Source organism: Nyctibius grandis, chromosome 13 (assembly GCF_013368605.1).
Source record: "Nyctibius grandis isolate bNycGra1 chromosome 13, bNycGra1.pri, whole genome shotgun sequence".
Classification (NCBI taxonomy): Eukaryota; Metazoa; Chordata; class Aves; order Nyctibiiformes; family Nyctibiidae; genus Nyctibius; species Nyctibius grandis.
The window spans coordinates 13,173,598-13,193,021 of NC_090670.1; the positions used below are offsets into that span (position 1 = coordinate 13,173,598).

At 38.0% G+C, this 19,424-nt stretch overlaps 1 protein-coding gene across 1 annotated transcript; it reads left to right on the top strand.

The window, feature by feature from the left end:
* The first annotated feature begins 5,162 nt into the window (after positions 1–5,162).
* FMR1NB (FMR1 neighbor) lies at positions 5,163–15,220 on the top strand. The gene is made up of 5 exons (XM_068412147.1): positions 5,163–5,232; positions 7,304–7,417; positions 8,959–9,096; positions 11,841–11,937; positions 15,118–15,220. The coding sequence occupies exons 1-5, from the start codon at positions 5,163–5,165 to the stop codon at positions 15,218–15,220; spliced, it is 522 nt and encodes a 173-aa protein (XP_068268248.1).
* Positions 15,221–19,424: the final 4,204 nt, after the last annotated feature.

Here is a 19,424-nt window from a genome sequence, read left to right on the forward strand (position 1 = left end):
GAATTACCAGCCAATTTGAAAGTGTCACAGAGTTTGATCCAAGGTACAGTTGTACACCAGGGAAGGGTGGGAAGTGGTGGGAGGAGCTCTGCTTTCTTTTTATTTCTGATCACACATTAAACTTACTGGGCAAAACTGTATAATGACCTTCATTTTAATCCATTTTTATTCAGATTACTCCAGAAGGAGAGCCACTGTTTGTGTACAGAATTGTACAAACTTGACCTTGCCTCTGATGTATTTTGTGACTTTTGTTTCTCTGCTTTTTTCATTCTTTTTTTTTTCCTTGCATACAGGTGAGCATACTAAAAATGGCAACGAGCTGCACATGATTTAACAAATATAAAAATGTCTTAAAAGGTATTGCCAAACATTAATGTTGATTTCTAGTTATTTATTTTGGGAATGTATAGTATTTGAAAACAGAAATTGGTACCTTGCACACATCATCTGTAAGCTGTTTGGTTTAAAATACTGTAGATAATTAACCAAGGTAGACTGACCTTGTAATGTAACTGCTCTTGGGCAATATTCTCTGTACATATTAGCTACAACAGATTGGATTTTATGTTGACATTTGTTTGGTTATAGTGCAATATATTTTGTATGCAAGCAGTTTCAATAAAGTTTGATCTTCCTCTGCTAACTGATGTTGATGCAATCCTTACAAATGATTGCTTTTAAAAATCTCAAATTGCAAAAAGCAGAAAGTATTTCTTTGTTTAGACTTTAACTGTAGCCATTGTTTATTTACGTGTTTTAGAAGACTTCTAAAATATTACCAGTTTTCAAAAAGATGGCACATAATGCTCAAGAAAACACAATCTCATTATGAAATGGTACAGTACCTGTTAAGCTGTCACACTACATGCACTGTGTTTTTCACATTCAGTGGTTGAGTTCACTAAGGTGCTAACTAGGTTAAATGTGAAATCACTAAACTAGTCTGACTAATTAGCTGCATTCCATTTTCAAGTGCATTTTGGGTTTATGACCTTTTCCAGTATTTGTGTGCTTAACGTGTATCCCTTTCAATTCAAATTCCAGTGGTTTTAAATGTTATTAAATTCCAACAAATTAAACTGTGAATCTAAATGTACACTTTTATTTTGAAAAGTCATGTTGTTACAAAACTTGAAAGTGCAACAGATGTCTGATGCTTGAGTTCAGGTCCGTCCTATTGGTAACTTATAAAGTATGGTCTAATGAATTAAAATTATTTTTAAAATAAAGTTCTTTAAAAAGAGTGAGAGGTATTTGTGAATGACGCCAAAGTCTAAATTCAATAGGGTTAAGATCAAAGCCTGTGAATTAACAAATGCTTACGAAAATAGAAAGTTTGTGTTTCCTTTCTTTATTAAATGCGTTTTTGTTAATGATGGTAGGAAGTTAAGATTTTCAGAGTTGGTATGAAACCTTATCAAGGCAAAAGTCTTTTTATACAGTTTTTTGAAACATAGATAAAAATCGCTGTGAGCATTCATGAGTTGAAGAAGCAAATAGGTTTAGTTTCTGGAGTACAGAAATTATTTAAATTACTTATAGATTAGCTTTTTCAGCCCTTTGTGTCTATAATATCAATTATTGTGTACCAGGCTTGCTTTCTACAATCCAGAAGTGAAATTAAATACTGTGAGTATGATACTGAACGTAGACTCTGCATTCCTCGTAGGAGCACTTATGGTGAAAGAAAACTTATTTTCCTGAACTGCAGTGTGTTTCTCTGCAAAACCCTTCAGTATTGAATATTAAAAGGGAATAGATTAATTAGCCTCCAGTGAGTATGCCTCAGTCACTTCATGAACCCTGTTGTATGATTCTGGTGAGTGGCATTTGTATTAATCTGAGAGAGGAAGGGAGGGTCTCAAATTTTTTTATCCTGTGTATTGTTAAAGATTTTGTCTATTCCCAGAAAGAGTAAGACGACTTGTGGAATACCTATATTGAGGGATGGGGGGAGATGTTGATGTTGGTTCTAGCAGCTACTTTAAAGAATTTTTTAAGGAGTGACAGGGCTTAGCTTGGTGCAGTTTCCACAATAGTGTGTAATAAGCTTGTTCATTGTCCACTTGAACTTAGCAGTACTTAGGTTTTCATCCTGAAGGACGCTAGTCAGAGTCTTTTTTCCAGCTGTATTCACATCCATGAAAATCAGGGTGACTAGAAGAACTTTTAATACCCTAATAGTGTAAGACAGCTTTATAGATGTTATGAAAAGTGAGGTTAGTTCTTCTGAGTGAAGTCTTCTGAATAGATTCCAGTTTGATCTGCAAGGTTCTTCTTGCCACAGTTTCACTAGGCTTAAGTGCAGCGTAGCTTTCACATCACGTTTTTATGCTGTTTTCACCATTGAAAGGATTAAATTTACTACAACAGCTCTTTACTCCTCAGCAGTCTGAGTCTCTCACAGCAGCCTGTGGATCTTTTGCCTGCATCAGGGGATGAATTTTTTTTCTACTCCTAACAATTTTTTTTAGATGAATCCCACATCTTTCACTTCTGCCTTCGTGGTTATGAAGATCATCCATCTTGAGCAATTCATGATGGAGATAAATAATTACTACTAAACCATGAATACGAATTAGTTGCCACTATTACTTTTTACATTGTTTAAAAGTGTCTTTACAATAGGCTTCAAAGTAGTAATTTTTATGTGCTTTGAGAGCTGTATGGAAGTGAATAATAAAAAAGAGCAACAATCATAGATGATTGGTTTGTGTTTCTGCTGAGGGTTTGATAGAAGATGACGTCTTACGTTTTTGCACTGAATGTAAGAAACTCATTTCCAGTAAAAGCAGTTAGTTTAAAGCAAAAAAAAAAAATCCCATGGACATAGTCTGTATAAATTACTTAGGAACTCGGCTGTTGGAGAGATGGTACAACAAAGAATTGTTTAGGGTGGTTTGGGGTATTGGATGTGCTTTCTTGGCTCGTGGACTCATGTTGAGCCTTAGGTGTGGACTTACAGTAAGGAGAGTGAACAGTCTTAAATTTAACAAAAAAAAAAATCAATTAAATGGTCAACATAAATGTGGGGGCAATTTTCTCAGATTGTTAGCAGTCTGAAAAGCCACCTGTTTGTGCATCAGAAATGCATTGCATTATATGCAGTGTTCCATGAGAGAAATCAATGTGGAAAATCTTAATTGCGTGTGAAATGATATGCTTCAGAAAATGAAGAATGTTTGTTCTGTATTAGACACTTCTAAGTATCTCCTCATTGCTGCTATTGAGAGAGGCTCTGTGTAGTCTGTATATAGAATGAAACAATGAAATTGAGGATACTGTATATTGTTGCTTATATTAGCAAGCTAATGCTGCATACAAATTGGGTTAGAGAGAGTCACCCTTTAAACTCATTACTCAATTGAAATTAAAGAAACCCACAAGATTTGCATGTGAATATACAACTTTTTTCAAGATCACTTATCTGTTCGGATGGCTGTTGTAGCATATGTTTTTTCTATAACATAACAAACTGCTTTTGGCAGCTCAGTTGTTTGGAGAACTGCTGATTTGGGGACATCTATGTTTTAGGTTTCTGCATTTTCTAAAACATTGTTCCTAGTCTATTCAAAGAGCTTTTCCCTAATAAAAGGAATGGAAATGTCTCAGAAAGATTTGTGTCAGACTGTGCTTTTGCTTCAGGTGTGCAGCTTCTGGTGAACCTGTGGAATGATTACCTAATTACTTCACATTTAATGGATTATTGGGAAGCTCTAACTTAAGCACTCTGTATTTTGATATCCTGAGGTATCTATTACCTGATCTGCACAATTAGGTGGTGTTTCTGTGTTGCACACTGAAGTGTGATTGGTAATAGCATAAACTTGTTTTTAACTTAGTGAATTAGAAGACTAAGAGGCTTTGTAACAGTCCGGGGGGTGGAGGCTAGTATTTTCAAGCTGCGTGTTTAACTTTTTTCTGGCCCCTCTTGATGCATTTATCACACCTGTACTGTTGATTGAGCTGCACCATAGTAACAGGGAGCCCATTGTGATGAGCTTTGGTTCCACATCGTTGCGCGTAGCAAGTCTGCAGTTGCTGTGCTGTGGATAGATGTAGTCTTCCAACAGTAGCCCAGAAGACAGCAAAAAAGGTATGTAATGGGGAAAACTGGAATTGCATCTTACCTCCCTTGTTTTCCTTCTCCCAGGAAGTGTTTTCATCTTCCCAGTTTGTCCTGGATGGCATTAGTTTTTTAACAGGTATCTTGGAAAACATGATTCCTGTCCTCTTAAGAAATAATTTCGCATTTAACTACACAGTTTCTCTGTGGGACAGAGTGTGTTTGTGTATTACTCTACAGAACAGGTACATTCCAATGGCAGGAAAGCTTTCCTTGGTTAGCAGTGGGAGAACAGACCCTTCAAAGGCCAATACCTGTGTAAAAATACAATCTTTCTTTTCCCTGTATAGCACTTGAGAAAATGGGGTTCTCCTCCCTTACCAATACTAAAAATAATCTCTAGGTTTAAGCTGTTTTAACAGCTACATATATGTGGTAATAATTGAAAAAGACCTTTTTAGGGTAACAACAGGAGCAGCAGGCAAAGTGAAATATAGTGTCTGGGAAAGCAATCTTCAGGGATTGGTTGGAGGTAAAAACCCCAGATTTAAACCTGCTGTTAAATTACTATGACTGACTTGAGGATTTCTAGAAGTATTTTTGTCCATGATATCATTTTGAACCACCTTTTTAAAATGTTTTTATCCAAAGCATCTCATACGGTTTGATTTTGAAAAGACTGGAGAATTCAGCAAGCTAAACTAGAATTCTCAGTGGTAAGCTTCCAACACTCCCTGGCTCAGTCCTGATCCTGTTCATTAAACCTGGATTAAAATTTTGAGCTAAGTGATCTTTTTAAGGTATCAGGTGTCCAGCTCTGGGACACTTCAGAGAGATCATTTTTTGGCTAGTCTCTGTTAACAAGATGCCTCCCTTTAAGCTCTCTTTAAATGAGTAATGTCTTCAAAATCACTTACTGCCAAAAAAATTTTTACTGGGTTTGGCCGCCTCCTTACTGCAAACAAAGGCAGTCCTACTGTGTGCAGCAATCTGCTGTCATGTTTGTTCTAATCCATAAATATGAAGTTAAGATCAATGATTTTTTTATATGCATAACCACATACCTATTATTACTGTTGGTTTTATTGCAGTAATGCTGCTAATTGACACCTGTCTAGCGTGGAACTATGTGGTACTTGTACTGCTTTATAGCGTCAATTCAAGTGAGTATTGCAAGGAAAAAAGCATTTTCATAGAAGCGGCAAGTACTCTTACTAGCAAGAACTTGTTTACAACTTTGTTGTCTTGGTAATGATTGAAAAATACTGAAAAAGATTACAAACAGTTAATTACTCCACATGGAATTGATCAATCCTGACACTTAAATACAGCAAAATATGGCTTTTTTTCCCTCAACTATAGTTCCCGTTTCCCTCTTCGTGCATCTGTATGAAAAACACATGTTTCATCTCTGGCAGTGTGTTTTGCTTGGATTTTGCTTTTGATTATAGATTCTTCTATTTTTTCCCCACTTTGACTTTTTTGTTTCCAGCATACAGTTAAAGGTGTTCTTATAATCTGTTGAGATTTGACATATTTGCTTACTACAGCAGGTGGCTCAAAATAGGTAGCAAAGATTTTTGGCTGATAACTTGCACTCACACCAGAAGTTAAATTTGGTCATCTGACATGTGTAAAGGATCAGCCCACACATTACGCTTGCATTTGATCCTTTATGCGTTGAGAAACCAGACTTCAGAGACTACCTTTTTATATCTTGGGTGAAAGGCTGTCAGTTGCTGCAAGTGTCATTGTGAAGTGCTTCTGCAATATCTAGATGAGGAAGTTGCTCTGTCTAAAAAAAAAAAGAAGAAAAAAAAAAAAAAGCAAAACCACTTTTTTGGGGCGTGTATGTCTGTGAGCTCTAACATAGATATGAATGTGATCCATAAGTGTGTGATGCAGCTTATATTGATCAGCAGTGCCTATTAAACCTACATATATCTAAACTCTCACATGAGAGTTACGTGTAGGACAACCATGATCTATTTGCAGCTAATTCTTACCAGACTACACCAAACGGATACCTCGTATCATGAACTTCCTGTGAAATCATTACAAAATCTTTAAAATTTTCTGTTCTTCTGTCTTGATTACTGGCAGGGAGGGGGACCATGACATAACCATTAGCGTGAACTTTGCTGGTTATGTTTCTGTTATACATTAGTTTCAGATCCTCTATTTTGACATAGGTTTGATTCTCCCTACTCTTGATGATTCTTTTTCCCCAAGGGAGTTTTGTATGGCACAGAAGAGGCAAGTTGTGCCCCAGGACAAATAGAGAATTTATGCTCCTGATGCTGCTAGCTGAAGAATCATCCAGAAGACTCAAGTTGTTCAATACCTTAGTTTTTGGTTAGGCTGTGATCTCACTTCTGTTCACAAGGAACTGTAAAACCATGAAATGGCTTTCAATAAACTCCATCACAGAAAGCTGTTAAGGTTGTGATGGTGTAAGTTTCTCACATGGAGAGAAAAAAGGCAAGCAAATAGGAATACTGGGTTTCTTTTTTTTCTTTTTTTTTCCTCATTGTGGGGTGGTTGATTGCCAGTGGAGTCCCACTGTGATTTGGACTTTCGGTTTAACGAAAAAAAGATGTAGTGAGGCAGCAAGGTTTACTGATGCCACATTTTTCAGAGTAGTGCAAATGAAAGGTCATCAAGAAATCCCAGAGCCACTAATCACTAGGATATGGGAAAATACTCCAGTACCTCTGTATTCAGGGGGGTTTTGCTCTTTTCTACACAACTGCTGTAGGTCACTGTCTGAAACAAGGTGTTTGGATAGATGCATGTTTGGCTGTATCTGATAAAGCTGCCTTTCACCACGTTTCTGTGTTTCAGTTGGGGTCTGATCTTTAAAACAGAGGCTGAAAGTTCTGCTTGTGTACATAAGAGAAATACATCCATAGATGTAACAGTTTTCATGTAACCTGCACCTTGTAGGTGAAGAGTAGGGCTTCTTGTCTTGATAATTTCCACCTGAATGGATTCTTTAATTTAAATTTGACAGCTTTAGTTCTCTACTCATTGTGGTTCATGAAGCAATTTGAAGTAATATAAATGAATACAACAGAAAGGCATCTATGCTTAATCTTGCTAGCCATCAGTAGTCACAATTCGTAGTGAGTATAAATGCCTTCATAATGAAAGATAATCAGTATGAAAATGTCATTGCATTTAATTAATTACAGATATTTTGATGGTAATGAGCTAATCATTATGAGCTTTCAGGTTTTGCATTACAAACTCAGCCTGTTTTAGAAAAAAGTGAAGTGGCACCCAGCAAACGTAACACGACGCTGAAGGATGCATATGAACAACTCTTAAGCTTCTTCAGGCCAGTGAGTAGGTGTCACTTCATCACTGCACCATTGTTCCTCTCTTCCCTTTCCCTTTCTTCTGCCTCCATTCCAGTTCACTTTCCCACCCCTACCTGTCAGCATTTAGTGTATTTAAAACCCTTAGTCTGATACTGTAAACCTCACTAGATCTCTTCAAAATGGTATTGTTAAATGCCCCTTTGGAACAATCCTAAATTTGCTTCCACTGTGTTAATACCTTCCTACAAAACCCTTCATCAGTGATGTGTTTGTGCTAGATCCACCTTACCTGGCTTTGTTGTATCTGATCTGAACGAGTTTTCTAGTCTTCCCATGTACGCATAGGAAGAAAAGAGCAATTTGGCACATCCTGAGTGAGAGAAGGATTTTGCCCCACGGTAATGTGTCTCCCACCTCTACTGCCTAGGGAAGGCTCCAGGGCCATTAGCTTAGGCTGAACCACTCATCTTTTGGACTGCTGAAGTTAAATGACAAGAACTACATTATTTCATAAAACTATTGAGAAGGAAATACTTGCTAATATTAATAAGAAAGATAATATCTATGAATACAGAAAGGGCTTGGCATGTACAAAAATTGCAAGCCTGGTTCCAGAATTGGATCACAGACAAAGAGAAAGGAGAAGTAGAAATTCCACTTTTCACTTGGTATGTTTCTGCATTACCTTGACGTCTGTGTACCTCCACTGCTATTACTACCACCTAGCCCTAAGTAAACACAGTCGTCTTGTGAAGTGTATGATCCTTCATTTAAGAAACTGAATTTGACTACCAGTAATGTCTGTGATAAACATGAGACTGAGAATGCAGCTGATCTTGAGAGTGTTGTTGGAACCAAATGATGCTTTTGCAGCTGCTGTGAAAGTGTCACATAAGGGATGCGATACCAAATTTTACAGGAATTAGTTACAAATAGTAGATGTCTCTATATATTTATCGTATACATTTAAGCCCTTCCCACAGAGGATCTCGTGATTTTCAATGAATCTGTTATTAAATAGCAAATTTTAAAAATTGCTTAAATGTTTTGCTCAATAGCTGGATTGGATATCCTGGGGTTTTGTTCCTATCAGCTGATTTTCAGCTGCTTATAGAAACATGCAATTAGTGCCAAACAGAGAGGTGTTTAGTTGCAATATATTCTACGCTGGGCCCTTTAAAAAAAAAAAATCAATTTAGTTGTCTTAGATTTCTGTTTTCTTTTTTTAATTAGAAACAGTCCAATTAGAAAATTTAGTTTGTCTTTCTCACTTTACAAACCTAAGTACAAAAAAGTGGCACAATGATGTTTAGATTCGGTTTTGTAAATGTTTGCAGCAAAGCAAATTCCTTAAGATTTTGTATGACATGATTTTTGCTTTTCTGTTAATTTTAATATAAAGATTGATTAGTTTTTGGGAAAGAACATACATGAAAGTCAGTGACACTGTTGTCTGGCAGACTTACCTTATCAAAACATACTAGGGACACCAAAATGGTAACTTCCCTCTACTTAAGCATTGCTCCTAGAATAGAGATCTTACATATTATTTCTTTTTTTTAAAAGCATGCCATCAGAAAGACGAACAAACCTTAATTCCTTGCTATGTAGGAGAGGACCTTAACGCAACTGAATGCTTGGAAAATAAGTGTTGTCCTTCCAAAACCAGCCATGAACTGAAGTGTTACATGCCATTTAAAGACAGTAAGTATACTTCTGTAGGTTACCCCCTCATAGCCAAACTCTGCTTCTGGTCAGACAATAAGATTTTCATTTCTGTTTCCTCCTTTAGTTTTTCAGGTCATCACCCTCTTCAAAGTAAATATAAGCTTGCATTTATTTCTACATATATATTAATACAGAAGACAATTCATTGATAAAGAATTGTCTGGATATCTTGTCAACCCCAGCACAAGCAAAGAACAAGTGATGTGATACAAATAAACGTAGTCACATATGTTGGTACAAAGAATGGAGTGAAAGATTTAATTGTGGGGCTTTAATCCAAAGTAGTAGTGACTCTGTGAAAGTGCTATGAAAAAAAAGGTGAAGGAACTGGATGTATTTAATCTGGTGAAGAGGAGGCTGATGATTGGTTATTTAATAGCTACACAAGACTGTTTAGAAGGGCAGTTACTAATATGAGGGAGCCACAAATTCTTGGTGATAGAACCAGATGATATAACAAGTGGGAATTGCCACTAAATGATGCTTGGGAAATTTAGCTCGGACATTAGGGGGAAAAAAATTCATTAGGAAAGCAGTACAACTCTAGAACAAGTCATCAGAAAGGTGGTGGAGTCACCATCCTTGGAGGTTTTTAAGACTTGGCTAGACAAAGACACAACTTGACCCCATGTTGGTGGTAGCCTTGCTTGAGGAAGAAGGTAGGTCTACATGATGTGCAGAAGTCTCTTAAAACCAACATTTCTGTGGTTCTGTGTTCTCAAATTCTAGCCTTAACATAATATTTTCCCATCCTTTTTTTCTTTGAGCACAGACTTGGTGTGCATGATTTTTTTTTTCTCTCATATGAAAGAATGCAGCAAACTATTTTTGTACCTCCTACCTCTGCACATAACTCCATGGTAATCTCTGCTTTACTGAGAGGGTTGAATCAAATCTTAATTTTTGCCATAAGGTTTTTCCTGTTTGTACAGCTTTGTAGAAACAGTTGTTGCTTTTCGTGGTGAAGTTGCTTCAACAAACCGAAAAAAGCAAAAAAATTAGAGGCTTTTTATTAGACAAAGAATTGTTGGGTTTGGAAGGGACCTCTCAAGAACATAGAGTCCAATCCTCCCTGCTCAAGCATGGTTAGTTACAACAGGCTTCCCAGGGCTGTGTCCAGTCAACTTTTGAACATGTCCGAGGACAGAGACTCCACAACCTCTCTGGGCAACCTGTTCCAGTGTTTATTGTTTGAACCCTCATGGTGGGGAAAAAAAAAAAGAAAAAAAATTTCTTATGTTCAGACGGAATTTTGCATCTTAATTTGTGTCCTTTGTCTCATGCCCTGACACTAGACATGTATCTCATGGTTTTCTGTCAAGAACAATGTCAAGATATCATAGTGATATTTGCAGATTCATCATTGACTTAAATAGGAAGAGAGCCAAATATTACCATGTTTTTTCTAATACAGCAATTCCTGTTATATTGTATCCTTTTTTTTTTCACCAACAATTAATCAGGAACAGTTCTCAAACAGAAGCAATCTTGCCAAACAAGGATGTTAAGTTAGTAAAAAGAAACCATAATCTAGAACAGGTTTAGGTCTTCCTGATATAATTCAGCATACCTCCATTGATTCCAGAGCTGATATCCAGTTTCCAGGAAGAGCTGACTTAATATAGATATGAAACCCCAAGGGAATACTTGTAAGCTGACATGAATTCACTTTCTGCTTGTTTGTGCTTGCTCAGAAGCAAGCAGGGATCAGGATCAAACTTAGAAATTTTTCTTGTAGTTGAGCAGCTCCACATTCCAGTGCAAGGGCAGCTGTAATTATTACTAGCTAGACAACTTTTGAGGGAAGAAAGTGCCAGTCAGTGTAAGGCCATCAGAATCTGTTAGTTAGGGGCATACTGCAGAAATAAAATGTTTTAATAATATTCATTCCCCACTTGGGCCTTTATATTATGCGTAAAACACAATTCACTCTGGCGAGAAGAAAAGCTGTACAGTGAAAATTATATCTCTTCTGCTCATTTTTAGGACACATGCTCAAGCAAATGTTAAATATGCTTATTCAGCTGTGGCTGCTTGATTCCTCATTCAAGTTAAGCTTTTATTGTTTGGACATAAATATCAAGCGCTATTTTATACAATTATTTGTTCATAGATTAATTAGCTACTTGAATACTCCTGGATGTACAACATATGTCCAAAGAAAACACAAACACTCACTGCCCTGGGAGCACGTGCTGTTTGCCTCATAGCAATCTGTTGACAAAATAGAAGCACTTAGCAGATATTAGACTCATGGCACTTGCATTTCTGTAAGATGCAGGCTGCATACTTGAATGGTTCTTATCTGGGAGTTTTGTCTTGAATTTCACTAGGAATAAAATAAGGCTTTAAGAAAATGCTGCAAAAGTTCTGAATTGAAATAGATAAATGCCATTCACTTGCATGATTTTATCTCCATTCTTAAAGAAGCTTCTAGAGGGCTTTGTTTTTTGGTTGTTTCCCCACCTCCCTGCCCTAGGCTCACTCAAACCCCAGTTGCTTCTGAAGCTAACCAAACACTTGGGCTATTCGAACTCGGGTCAAATTTGAGACTTGATCTTTCTCATCTGAGCTCATTTCTAACACCTACTTTTTTCCATTGTGTTGCTGGCTGAGATGATACATACATGTCTGTCATAGAGGCTAATCTCTGTCATCTATACCTCGATATATATCTCAGAATGATTTGTATCTAATGCGAACTTCTGCTGACTCTACAGATATGCAACTGACATTTCGACTGCTTGTGCTTGTGGCAGGAGGATTTTTGATTTTGGGGTGTCTACCATTCTGTTGCTGTATCTGTTTGCAGAGAAGGTAAGCATTAGAGCATGACCAGACTGAATTTATGATGTACTGCTTCTAAATGTAGAAAATACGGACAACTGACATGTTTGAAGTCAGGGAGGGGAGAAAAGAGTGGGGAAAAAAGGCAAGAAACTAATGTGCAAATATAAAAAATGAGTCCTATTTTGAAGCTACCTAAAACAGAGTCAGTTTGGCTTAAGGAAAAAAAGTTTGTTAATGCCCCAGTACACTTTCTAAAGACTCTGTTATAAAGGACTTGGATTTAATCTTACTTCCCTTGCTTGGGAAGTTGCATATAAAACACGAAGGCACAATGCCTGCAGGGTAGAAAAGAAGTCTGTGCATAAAGCCCTGGATGGAGCTTGAGCAGTGGTGCTTGAACGTGAGTTCAGCTCTGCAGGAAGCAGGTCCTCCCCTGGGCCAACATGCTGAGGGATGGAAGACCAGGCTTTTGCTTCCTTGACTCTCCAGTTATCTTCCCCCACTTTCTGCCCCTGCTCCCCTCCATATATGTTAAAGGAACTTGATTTCCATTCTTCTCCTCTTTGGGAGGAAGGCAACACCAACAGCTGCCAGTTGTGAGCAAAAAAAGTGTCAAATGAGACTTCAGAGCAACCAAGCTATCAGGCAGCCTGCAACACTGCACACAGTCCATCGTGTTCAACCCAGAACAGGTTTTTAGGACACAGTGTCCTGAGTGCAAAGAAAACCCAGAACATCATTAAAAAAGAAGAGTTAATTTCACTTCGTAACATAAGTTTAAATGGAAACAAGTGAGAAAACTTCCTGCCAGTTGCCTTAGCTCTCAAAAATCACAGGGAGAAGGGAGACAAAAATGTTTTTTTTAGCACTGCCTTCAAAGGCACTTCTACAAGGGTGACATTGTCTATGGTAAACGATTGACTGCTGCACAGGAAATTACATGTGCAAGCAGGAACGAATTATTTGAAAGATAATAGGGAAGAAATGAATGAGAAAATGCAGTTTGCAAAGAACAAGTAGAAGTGTGTCTGTGTGGCGTAGACCTAGAGTTATGCAGTAAGACACAGAAGGAAAGAACAAACTAGTAGGCCTGGAAAAGAGAGGGGCTGGGAGCGTGCTTGGGAAAAAAGCAAATTAATTATCTCTAATGCTTCTAATGTGCCATGTGGTGTTTTTTAACGTATAGGGCACATTACAGCCTGTGAGTGTTGTGCAAGCAGTTCAGTGTTTTATATTGTGAAGAGTTTCGGCATGTGTGTATGTTCTTATGGTAATGGGAAAATATAAGCTCCAGAACATCAAAATCATAAAATTAAGATGGAATGTATTCACAGAACTATGCTTTATTTTTCTAAGGTGGTAGTTCACATTGAATGGCTAATGCTATAGCTTGGTTAATATGACAGAATTGTCTTTTTTGTGAAGATTTTTTTTTCTCCAAGCGTTAAACTTTTGCTTTACTATTAGTAGTCTGTGTGGGATCATATACATGCACATACACACACACATAGACTTTACTAATGTGGCTGCTTAGCAGATGGCTATTTGCTATGGAGTTCCACATTTAGACAAAACCTGCTGTGAAAATATCCACATTACATCTTACGCTGTGCTCAACAGCTGATGTTCAGCACACAGATAGCTGCACTGTGAGTCATCAGTGACTCTGAAAACAGGAGGCAAAGAATTAACGTGAAATTATCATAAATTTTCTGGAAAATGAATTAATATGTGTTCATTTTGAGAGAATTCACATTAATGTTTAAATGATCATTTCTGTGTTTTTTCATAGCCAGTGAAACTAGGAATATTGCTGTTCTGCTATGACTTGGTTTTCGCTTTGTTTTTTAGTGCAGTGATTAACCAGATGCTAAATGGTTTTAATTTCCAACATCATATATTTGGGTTCTGGGAAAGGAGCAATCCTATAACATTGTAACTTTGAGTTTTACCAGTTCTAGAGACAGTTGATAGAGGATAGCTTTGAAAAGCATTCCTTCAATGAGCCTAAAACCTTCTCACTGGATGGAAATTCTTTTGTTTTCAACATTGTACGGTCATTGTTGAGAAGGTCCTACGTACAATGCCAAAACTGTACTGCAGTGGACGTGCACAAAAGTAATAATTGTTCTCTAGAGTTATCAGAAAATAAGAGGGCTTTTGCTGATGAAATTTGGGATAATTGATTAGTTCCACTGTGCCTCTTCTAGAGCAAATTCCAAGGTTTCCCACAGGAGTCTGTATTTATATTTTAAGAGAGAGAGCGAGCGTGACACCAAACCTGGGTGACTGGCTCTGGAAAGCTTTTACAGCCACTTGTGCTATGTATCTAGGGGTGGCTGGTTGTCCAGAGATGCCCAGGACTAGGACAGCAGAGGTAATTCCATAATGTTGCCAGACTAAGAACATGTAGGACAAGGGAATTCCTGTAAAATTGATAGAGGAGCTGAGTATTCCTCCCCTTGCCACACTTGATCAGCACTAGTAATTTCCCAGGTCGGTGAGGCTTTGTTACTGCTGCATCCCCACTGAGGAACTGTGATTTTGCCTCCTTCCAATGGTAGTTCTCATGCAGGAAGCAGAATCTACACATGCCCATTCCCTGGACAGTTTCTCTTGTGTCCTATCAGCATAATATCCCTCTTCTTGAGCTGTGTTCTCTGATGCTCTTGCTATGTTCGTAACTGTGCTACTCTATCTTATTTCTCTCAGTTTTGTTAGTCTTCATTAACAACCACATGCAATGATGGGTAGGTTAAGACACTAAAGCTTAGGAAAATGCAGGTGCACTTAACCAGTGCTATATTTGAATAACACTGTGTAGATTTTAAGAATAGAGTAAGAATTGGAAAAGTCTTCATTTTCTTCTGCTGAATTTCTACTACAGCTGTGGGAAGGAGGCCATAGAATTTGGTTGACTAGTCACTGGGTAAATTTCTGGTCATGGTTGCATTATATGAATCAGAAGGCAAGCTGAAATTCATTAAGAAAATGTAAGAGATGGGAAAAGCTTATTGAAATGCTTTTTTTAGCCTTAATCTGTCTGTGTTCGAGTGATGAAATCTTGTGATGGCCCCTGAAATTAACTGTATCTTTGCAGGTTTTTTTCACTGGAGCTAGGATTTCATGGCTAAAGTCTAGGTGATCTTCTCTAAATTCCTTCCTTGGAAGTCAACCAATTTCAGCTGTTGTTTTAATATGTTGCAGTCCATGCCTCAATCCTTTACGAAGCGCAAACAAGGCAGTAAAGCAAATGGTGCAGAAGAGAAGAGCTCAAAATGAAGAGGTTCGTGGCCTTTTAGCGGATTGACTTAAGAAAGACTCTAAGAACAAAAACAAAGGTAACCTAATCTTGGAGTATTCTTTTGTTCTTTCAGTTTAGGATTGTCATCTTATATCAATTCTGTATAGAATACTAAACATACGCAGTACTAAATGTCTGTTGCTTCCTAGTCCAGTAGACTTTGTCAAAAGGCACTGTTTGTCAGGGTTCACCTTCAATTCCTCTTGTGCGAGAAGTAATGAGTCTGCAAGAATTTGACTTCTGTCCTGGGATGCTAAATGACAGCAGAGCAAGCCATGGAAAATATTACAGTCCTAGGCTTAAGTCCTCTGCCTTTTCAGTGTTCCTTATCCCATGTGCAAACTGTATTGCATGGAAAAGTGACAAAGCAGAGTAAGGTTTTGCTGCTTTCAGGAGATGTGGATCCATTTACAGGTGCTGACAAATCTGTCCTTCTGTATGGATAGGGGTGTTTTACAGCTGACACGTTCACATAACTCCACATCTTGGCATTCTTCCTCAACACTGAAGAGCAGTTAACTACCAAAATAAACATAATTTGAGAGTGAAATGCTGTTTACTCCACATGAGCATGTCAAACTATAGCCTACTAAAGGTGACAATGAAATAAAAAAGTTTCAGTGAGGTCATTAGACCATAAGAAAATATTTCAGGGAGAGCATTGGTTTGGCAAAAAAGTAAAGATGTCCCTAAATCCAGTTATACTGATGTTCAGTATTTTTTTTTTCTTTTGGTGTAGATGAAGATCTGCCTGATCTTGAAGACCTCAAGCAGAAGCATACCAGGATTACTTGAGTATGCCCTAGAAAAAAGGAGATGTTTTGTTTTAGTATCAAAAAAATACAGTGTTGTCAACCCTTGATAATGCTATTGATTTTGCAATAGAAGGTCTTCATTTCTAGTTCTTCATACTCATTCTGTATCATCTCCTGTACAAAAAAGCTAGTAACAATGAAAGGCAAAAATGCTCATGGCAACTCCTGAATAATAAAGCCAGTCTTCTCTTACTGATACAGCATCCCTGTGGAGGGATATAAAGATACCAGTTAAGTGCCCATCTCAGTTTAGAGGTCAGTCTTAGAATATTATCTGGATTAAGAAAAGAGTGTTGTCATCCATTAAACGGATAGTGAGTGGCAAGCTTACTCTGTTTCAGTATTGGATGGTGCCGTAGCAGAGTAGTGCTACTCTTACTGAGGACAGTGGCGAATTCCTTACCAGGCTGCAGAGGATTTGGGAAATCTGTTGTTGGGCAGTTGCTTTAAAGATATGCTTGGCAAAAATACAAAGCACTTGAGGAAACTGTGGTTGTGTTTTCTCTGGCATTGTTTCTCTCCACGGGGTATCACTGCACCACATAACTTTCTTTGATCTTTGGATGACCTGTCTCCAAAGGTAGGTGATTTCAAAATGCAATTTCTTTCAGTTTCCCGGTAGTGTAACAAAAAATAAAAGAAACAAACATGTAACAGTTTTCAGCAGCTGAGTGCAAAGTAAGAGTCAACACCTAAAAGAATGTCAGTAGAAATCAGTTATCACCTGTAATAATGCAATCACTGGTCATTTTTCTTTGTGTCTGTGAAGTCCATGTAGCAGAATTTCCAAGAGCTACAGCTGGGAGGAATGGAGCTTTGCTCCTAAGCTGGAGAGAGAATAAATATTCTGAGTGATTCTTAGAAATGCTGCGTACTTCCAGGATTCCCCATTTAATAAATTTTTCTTTGTTTCATCAGTCCTAAAAAAGGCATCAATTAAAATACAAGTGTAATAGGGATGGAATATGCATATGGGCAATCTCTTGAAATTGGCGAAGTGCTTACTAATGGTCAGACATAACTGTATGCAGGAGCTTTAAAGCCTGATATTGCAACCATTGCCAGCAGCATTGTCTTACAGGTTATAATTTTGTAAGCAATAGTATTACAATGTTTTTGATGTGGAGCAGCAGAATGATGCAGACTGAATAGGGCTCTGTTTGCTTCCCAAGTCTGATGTGTATTTGCTGTTTCTTGATATTGTTTTTATGAATGATGAAATAAGTATATAGACATTTTGACAAAAATTAAACCAGTTTCCTGCTACATGAATTTAGGGGCACTGTGACAGCTGAAATGTGCATATGGCAAACCACATAGATCCTCATGGCTGATGGTGATTATGGAGAGAGAGCCGTGCTCTGGAGAAGGTTAGGCTTTCATATGGTGCTTCATGATTTTGATTTGAAGGGTTATAAATTCCTTCTGTTTCCATGTCATTGACAGCCCAAATGCTTTCAATGTCACATAATATTCTGACAAAGGGACACATACTGATAAAACAACTGTATTTAACAGTAAGCAATCAATGCAGCTGCAGTAACCGTATCTGGCAGCATTGGAACAAGAAGAGCGTAAGCAAAATATATGCACTGTAGGAGGAGGAGGTGAGAAGAAGGCAGCACAGCAAGGATCATATCCCCCATAGTGGGACAGTAGTCAAGAGCATAGTGCATGGACTTGCACCGTGTTTCTTTTCCTTGTAGAAGCTTCATTGTAAAGGTGTCCTAAAAAGCTGGAAGTTTTGGTTTTCAGTTGGAGAAGACAAAAGCTCTGATTTAAAATTTTCATTTCTATAGTAGCTTGACAGTTCGTTGAATCAATAGATGTCAAGCATGGGTATTGCATAAATAACTGCTATCTGTGCCTAAAATGTCATAATAGCTATTTCATTATTATTAAAGGTCAAGATTATCACTTTAGGGTCAGATCACAGATATTCATTCACAGGCCTGTGTGTGATGCTAACTGTACTGACATTGTCACGTAAACATGGATGTTTTGGCTGCTTACTTCCATTAGTAAGTATTCAGATCCCTTTGATTATGTTTATTTCTTTGTTTGTTATTGTACTCCTGAACCTTAGCGTACTACAGAACAATATCAACATGGGGTTACCCCAGATCTACCTGGAACGTGTCTTTTTCCCCAGTGCCTAAACTGCTGGTATGTATCTTGTATACCAAGCTACATGTTGCTGAGCCAAATTCAATTTTCCTTTGTCCTTTCTATCCCTTCAAAGATCTAGATTAGGGCCCAGGTCACCTAGAAGAAGGCACGAACACTCTTACAATGCTCCTCACAGTGCCTTTGTGGCTGGCAAAAGAAGCTGCTCAGGGCTGGCTGCGATTCCCAAGTCTGCAGAGCAGACCTTCCACCTTCCAGGCCCAGGGAGAGGGAGCGAGATCTTCAGCACTAAAATCCGGGACCGCAAGATGGTGCTGCAGGAAAACATTTTTCCCTCGGTGGCTTTGGTCTCTGGAGAACTTTATTGATTTCTACCTTTTACAATGTGGTTCGTCAAGTCACAAAAAGGCAGATAGTGTACAATAGAGCAATGGTCACTCAGGAAAAAAGACAACATAATATAGCATATGATGACAAGGCTTTAGAAGACTTACAAGATATACAAACCATTGCTTGTGGCTTTAGATCTGCACTCTCTCCTATTGAACTGATACAGAGTGAAACAAAAGAGCTCTCTGTGGAACATCCCTCTTTATCTTCACAAAGGTTAAATAAATACAAGGCTAAACGGCCTGCCGCAATGCACAACAGCTGTGTCCGAGAGTGGATACTGCTACACTAGAGACAGGAGCTACGATAGGGCTTCAACAGTAGTAGAGCTCTTTTATCACATCACCCTTTTTCTGATGCGTCTGCTTGGCCTGCCATTTAGCACTCCACTCTTGCCCAGGCTCCTGTTAAGGTTTTTACTGACTCTTCAAGCTTTTACCATTTCTTTATTCAAGGTACTTGATCCAGCACTAACACGCATGATCTAAATGTGGAAGAGAGGAACTAAGGCAACTAAAAGGACAGATAACACCGTGTGCTTAGGACTTATTGCACAGCTAGGAGATCTGGGGAGATAATACACAGATACAAAATGCTCTTGCGTACATTTCCTAATAGTAAAGCCCTGCTTCAGTTAAATGCACCAGGTAGGTAGGAGCATTACTGAAAGGCAATTTCTTTAGTTAAACACTGCCTTATGAATTGCAGTAGCTAAGCATGTAAGAATTGTGGTTGGATATGTGATGCATCTTTTCCCATCATCTTCAAGGAAGGGCAGGAAAAAGTTCATTCCCATTCTTAACATTGGGTGCATAGTTAGCTGATATTTCAAGTTATATTTCTCAGATACCAAACAGATAACTGAATGACAGAGCTCA